This window comes from Nicotiana tabacum, chromosome 23 (assembly GCF_000715075.1).
Source record: "Nicotiana tabacum cultivar K326 chromosome 23, ASM71507v2, whole genome shotgun sequence".
Taxonomy (NCBI): Eukaryota; Viridiplantae; Streptophyta; class Magnoliopsida; order Solanales; family Solanaceae; genus Nicotiana; species Nicotiana tabacum.
In genome coordinates, this window is record NC_134102.1 from 32,073,091 (window position 1) to 32,079,554 (window position 6,464).

General features: G+C 40.8%; 1 protein-coding gene across 1 annotated transcript; it reads right to left on the reverse strand.

Moving 5' to 3' along the window:
- Positions 1–981: 981 nt before the first annotated feature.
- Positions 982–2,426, reverse strand: LOC142177104 (uncharacterized). The gene is made up of 4 exons (XM_075245568.1): positions 1,989–2,426; positions 1,476–1,796; positions 1,216–1,338; positions 982–1,062 (listed from the first exon to the last, which is right to left on the reverse strand). The coding sequence occupies exons 1-4, from the start codon at positions 2,424–2,426 to the stop codon at positions 982–984; spliced, it is 963 nt and encodes a 320-aa protein (XP_075101669.1).
- Positions 2,427–6,464: the final 4,038 nt, after the last annotated feature.

The window sequence follows — 6,464 nt, forward strand, 5'->3', positions numbered from 1 at the left end:
CTCTTTGCCCATTTACCAAAAAGGTACTACTTGAGATCGTATCACGCAATTCTACCGCTCCATGGGGCCTCACACTTACCACCACGAAAGGACCTACCCATCGAGACTTAAGCTTCCTAGGGAAAAGCTTCAACCTCGAATTAAACAAGAGAACCTCTTGTCTTGGCTTAAAATCGCGATGTTGGATGTGCTTGTCATGCCACCTCTTGGTCTTTTCTTTATACAATTTGGCATTTTCGTACGCGTGCAATCGAAACACATCAAGCTCGTTGAGTTGTAACAACCTCTTCTCGCCGGCTAAGTCCATATCAATATTTATCTTTTTAATTGCCTAATAGGATTTGTGTTCAAGCTTGACGAGCAAGTGGCACGCCTTCTCATAAACCAACTTATATGGAGAAATGCCTATGAGGGTCTTGTATGCAGTTTGATATGCCCATAATACATCGTCCATCTTTCCGGCCCAGTCCTTCCTATTTACACTTAGCGTTTTCTCCAGAATCTGCTTCACCTCTCTGTTTGACACTTCAATCAACAGCTTTGGAGGAGGCCCACTTGGCCTATTTAGGGGCTCAAGGGGGTTTAATCCCTGCATGTAAGCACATGATGCATCTAGTATATGCATCATCTCCTCAACATCATCATCAATCTCCGTGCTATCAAACAACATGAGTGCTTTCTCTAGAGAATCGTCTAGATATACACTCATGTCGATAAGTTTGTCATCCACCTCCACAACAAATATCATAGAGAGATCTTGATAATGGCGGGGAAGTTGGATCGCCTTGTACACATTAAAAACTACTTCCTTGTTGTCCACCCTCATAATCATTTTTCCCTCTCTCACTTTAATAATTGCATCACCTGTAGCCAAGAGAGGTCATCCCAATATGATTGGAACTTGTTCATCAACCTCATAATCTAGGATAATGAAGTCCGTTGGGAAGATGAATTTACCAATTTGCAGCAACATATCTTCAATCACTCCTTCAGGTAGGCTATGGATCTATCCGCTAGTTGCAACATCATAGTAGTTGGTCTTGGAGCTCCCAGACCCAATTGCTTGAAGAAGGACAAGGGCATCAGATTTATGCTCACCCCTAAATCACAAAGAGCACGACCCACATCGATATTACCAATCCGCACAAGGATGGTGAAGCTGCCAGGATCCTTAAGCTTTTGAGGAAGCTTGTTTTGGACCCTCAAAGTGCACACCTCAGTAAGTGCGACTATCTCGAATTCAGTCAATCTCCTCTTGTGAGCCAATATATCTTTAATGTACTTAGCATACTTTGGAATTTCGCGAAGTACATCTACCAATGGAATATTCAATTGAACCTGGCTCAACATAGAGAGAAATTTGTTGAACATGCGATCATCATTCTTCTTCTGTAATCTTTGGGGGAAGGTGGTGGTGTCTTTGCAGCATTCACTAGCTCTGAACTTGCATCATATTTATTTGACTCATGCGTTACCTTAGGAATCAACTTCCCCTCAGGTATAGGCTTATCCTTTCTCTTCTTAGGCACGTCTTCTAATTCCCTCCTGTTTCTGAGTGTAATTGCATTAAATTGAGGGTTCTTCTCTGTATCACTGGGAAGAGCGCCTGTATGCCTAGTATTTTTATTTGACGCTAATTGCCCCATTTGTCTCACAAGATTTCTGAAATCGGTCCTGAGTTGTTGATTATCAAGTAACAACTTCTTCAACAAGTCATTCACACTCTCTTCTTCTTGCTGGGGTGGCTTTTGAGGTTGATTAAAATTTCCTTGGGGCTTATAATGATTCCGAGTCGTCTGATTTCCACCCCAGGAGAAGTTAGGATGATTCTTCCAATTTGGATTGTAAGTGTTCCCATATTATGCATGCTGATTTATTGGACCTCTGCTCTATTGTCCCACATAGTAGATAGATTCAGGATTCGTGAGGCACATGTCACTCGGGTGACTGTCACCACATAATTCGTAGCAAGTAGACATCTGTTGTACATGTTGTATCTGTTGTGTTTGATTCATTGTCATTCTATTCATCTGATTTTCCAATTTCGCTATATCTGCTCTCATGGCTGATAAGTCATAAAGCTCAATTACACCGGTTCCTTTCTGTTTAAGTGCTCTTTGTGATTCCCCATCTCCTTGCCAATTATGATCATTAGCAGTGAAGTTGTTTGGCAGGAGTTGGATTTCACTATACGGCCTCGCCATACAACTACCCCCACAAGTTGAGTCAAGATTTATCTTTGATGTCTCGTTTAACCCATCAACAAAAGTGTGCTCCAACACCTCATCACTCTGACATTGATGTGGGCAGTCTCTGAGTAGCTTCTTGTATCTTTCCCAATCTTGATGAAGAGTCTCGACATCCCGTTGTTGGAACCCAGGAATCTGGATCCTCAGCGACTTTGTCTTCTTAGTGGGAAAGAACATAATTAAGAATTTTCTTGCTAAATCATCCCGAGTGTGGATTGAGTTCACGGGCTCCTTTAGCAACTATTCTTTGGCTTCCCCAATAGTCAAAAGGGGAACAGTGTCAGTCTGACATAGTCCTTGGAAATGTTAGGATAATTGTAAGTATCCATAATTTCCAGGAAGTTCTGAATGTGCCTTTGCGTGTCTTCATTAGATAGAACCACATATTGCTCTGTGGACTGAATCACCTGCATCATGTACTATTTGAGTTCAAAGTGACCAGTGATTTCAGGCTTCACAATAGCTTGAATCATAATAGCAAGATTGGGTCTTGCGGCTTCTATCACCGGACGCTCTTCATTACCTGCCATCTCTAGTGGCTATGGTTGAACTACGATGTCCAACTCTCTTTCTATTCTAGTTCTAGATTTGACTTCCCTCCTCACCCTGTGAAGTGTTCGTTCAATTTCAGGATCAAGAGGATGGAGGTTGTTTGCGCTTCTACTCCTCCACATTCAAGAGAAGAGCCTGCATTAACACAAACAAGGCAAAATAAAAATTAAAACTTGAACAAATAATTAATAAAATCTTAACTCAAACAAGTAGCTAATTTCTAAGTCCCCGGAAACGGTGCCAAAAATATGTTGCGACCAAACACACTCACACAATTATACGTGATCGTCAAGTAATAGAGTAGTGAGTAGAGTATCGTTCCCACAAAGACTTATGATTAACTTTTACCTGATTCAAACTCAAACAACTTATCGATTCAAGAGATTTATCACAAAATATATAAGTGACTAATTTACTACCTAAGAAACTATCAAGCAATGAAATAACTAGAAATCAACCACAACACTTAGGCAATTTAGGATAAAAATCATTAGGAGAGGATATTCCAGGGTCATAGGCTAGCTAACAATCTTGTTGCGTTCTTGGCTTAAAATGACTAATTGATTTATCTGGATTGTTGATTGACAGGGTTGATATTACTCATAAGAATCTGTCGAGTTCTTACTCGCCTATTCAAGCTAACTTAATGCCTATATGTCTATGAAATTAAAACTAACAAGAATGCATTTACACTTCATGTATTTCAACCAAGCAAGGCAATTAGGTATATTTCTATCCTAATTGCAAATCCGTTCCCCAATGCCCGGGTTCAAGAACTTGCTCTATTTAATCCTATATGCAATCGAGAATTCTCACTTTCGAGTTCAACTGTAGATTCGCATATAGTATTTCACTGTTAGCTTCTAAGCAAAATAATTAATAACAGAATTAACTATACAACCCAATATGATAAAATCAAACTCGTCAATTTAAACTTCAAACTTCAACATTCATGTAGCACCCATGACCCCAGAATAATAGGGTTCTTAGCCACTCATGTTCATACAATCATCATAAATAATGTTTTCAAACATAAAATCAATGAACATTAGAAGAAGAATGGAAGAATTGATCAAATCCGTGCTCCTGAGCGTTTCGTACTTTTGTTTCTCTCTCAAAGTCACGTCCTCCGCCCCAAAATAGGTTTAGGTTGGCTTTTATATGAGTTGGGGGAGTATTGGGGTCAAAATAATAGAGTCCTAGTCAAAATAGGACAGATCCGCATCATCAACATCCAGGACAGAGTGGGGAGCTGGCCCTGGCATTGGGCTTCTTCAGCTTACCATTTTGTGCGCCACAGGTAGTGGCCCAAGCTGCCTGTGGCGCTCAACTGGGCACTTTTGCCTTTTCTTCCTATTTTTGCTTCAATTCGCGCACTTTCGTCCCAAATCACATCCGAATGATTCCTACACATAGAAATAACACAAATCATTATATTATACATCGGAAATCTACTAGACATGAGTGCAATGCGAGGCAATATACATCAAAATATGCATGCATTAAGCCGAATATCATATATGTAGCACCTTCCGGGTACTCTCCGTTTTCCAAATACTGCCTGATGTCGTGAAACCATGGATTCCCATCAAATTCTTCTTCGACATGAGCATAGTAGGCAGGCTGCTTGTTGATCTCTATTGGGATGGGGTCGATATAATTCTTGTCTGGATGTTGTATAATGGAAGATAAGGTATCCAATACGTCTGCCTACTCATTCTGAATTCGGGGGACATGCTTGAATTCTATCTTTGTGAACCTCTTGATTAATTCCTGCACACAGTGTAGGTACGACATTATCTTGGTATTCATGGTGGCCCATTCTCCGAGTACCTAATGTATCAGCAAATCCGAGTCTCCGATTACTAATAATTCCTGAATGTTCATGTCGATGGCCAACCTAAGCCCCAAAATGTAAGCCTCATATTCTGCCATATTATTGGTGTATGGGAACCTAAGTTTGGCAGATACTGAATAATGTTGGCCAGTTTCCGATACTAGGATAGCTCCGATACCCACTCCCTTGAAGTTTGCAGCTCTGTATAATAACATTCTCCAACCATCATAAGCTTCGACGATATCTTCCCCTATGAAAGAGACTTCCTCATCGGGAAAATACGTCTTCAATGGTTCATATTCTCTTCCCACAAGGTTCTCTGCTAGGTGATCGGTCAACTCTTGCCCCTTGATTGCCTTCTGAGTCACATAAACAATGTCCAATTCACTTAGCAGTATCTTTCACTTTGCCAAATTACCAGTAGGCATCGACTTCTGAAAGATGTAATTTAAGGGGTCCATTCTCGATATGAGGTATGCGGTGTATGTGTAGAAATAATGCTTCAACTTCTGGCTATCAATATCAGAGTGCAACAAGTGCATTCCAGTAGAGAATACCGATCTTGGTAGGGTGTGAACTTCTTACTTAGATAGTATATTGCTTGCTCTTTCCTCCGTCTCATCATGTTATCCTAAGACGTATCCAAACACTCAGTCTAACACAAACAGATGCATAAGTAGAGGTCTCTCGGGCTATGGTGGGACAAACATAGGAGGTTTGGACAGATACTCCTTGATTTTATTAGAAGCCTTTTGACACTCCTCAGTCCAACTTGTTGCAGCATCCTTTCTCAGCATCTTGAAGATTGGTTCATATATTACCGTCGACCATGCTATGAAACGGCTGATGTAATTGAGTCGACCTAAGGATATCATTATGTCCTTCTTGTTCCTTGGCGGAGGCAGGTCCCAGATGGCTTTTATCTTTGACAGGTCTAGCTCGATCCCTCGGCGGCTGACAATGAAACCTAGTAGCTTCCCAGCAGGGAGCCCGAAGGCACATTTTGCAGGGTTCAGTTTCAAGTTGTATCTTCGTAGGCAGTCGAAGAACTTTCTCAAATCTTCTATGTGACCTAAGATCTTCTAGGATTTGACGATGATGTCATCCACATAAACCTCGATCTCCTTATGTATCATATCATGAAAGAGAGTGGTCATGGCCCTCATGTAAGTAGCCCCGACATTCTTTAAACCGAACGACATCATTTTATAGCAATACATACCCCATGGCATGATGAAGGTTGTTTTCTCTTCATCTTCTTCGTCCATCCATATCTGGTGATATCCTGTAAAATAATCGACAAAGGATTAGAGTTCATTCTTGGCGTAATTATCGATCAAGATATGTATATTCGGCAGCGGTAAATCATCCTTGGGACTTGCTCTATTCAGATCTATGTAGTCGACGCATATGCTGACCTTTCCATCTTTCTTAGGTACAAGCATGATATTGGCTAACCAGGTCAGATACTCAACTACTCGAAGGACTTTGGCATTTATCCTCTTGGTGACCTCTTTTTTTATCTTTAAACTCATGTCTGACTTGAATTTTCTAAGTTTCTGCTTCACTGGTGGACACATTGGGTTGGTAGGTAGCTAGTGGGCTACTATGGATGTACTCAACCCTGTCATGTCGTCATTGGGCAATGCAAAGATTTCATCATATTCTTTCAAAAATCTGATGTACTCTTCTTTGTTTGATGATGAAAGATGGATACTAATGCGGGTCTCTTTGACTGTTTCAGAATCTCCCAAATTAACCGTCTCAGTGTCCTCTAAGTTCGACTTTGGTTTGTTGTCAAAATCCTCTACTTCCCTGACAATTTC

Bases quoted from the DNA above. Each gene is read 5' to 3' on its own strand.
- LOC142177104 (XM_075245568.1), bottom strand. From the start codon at position 2,426: ATGTTCTTTCCCACTAAGAAGACAAAGTCGCTGAGGATCCAGATTCCT. The intron at 1,339-1,475 runs GTAACGCATGAG...ATGTTGAGCCAG, and splicing joins AGGGGAAGTTGATTCCTAAG to GTTCAATTGAATATTCCATT. The intron at 1,063-1,215 runs GTGTGCACTTTG...TCCTTCTTCAAG, and splicing joins AGATAGTCGCACTTACTGAG to CAATTGGGTCTGGGAGCTCC.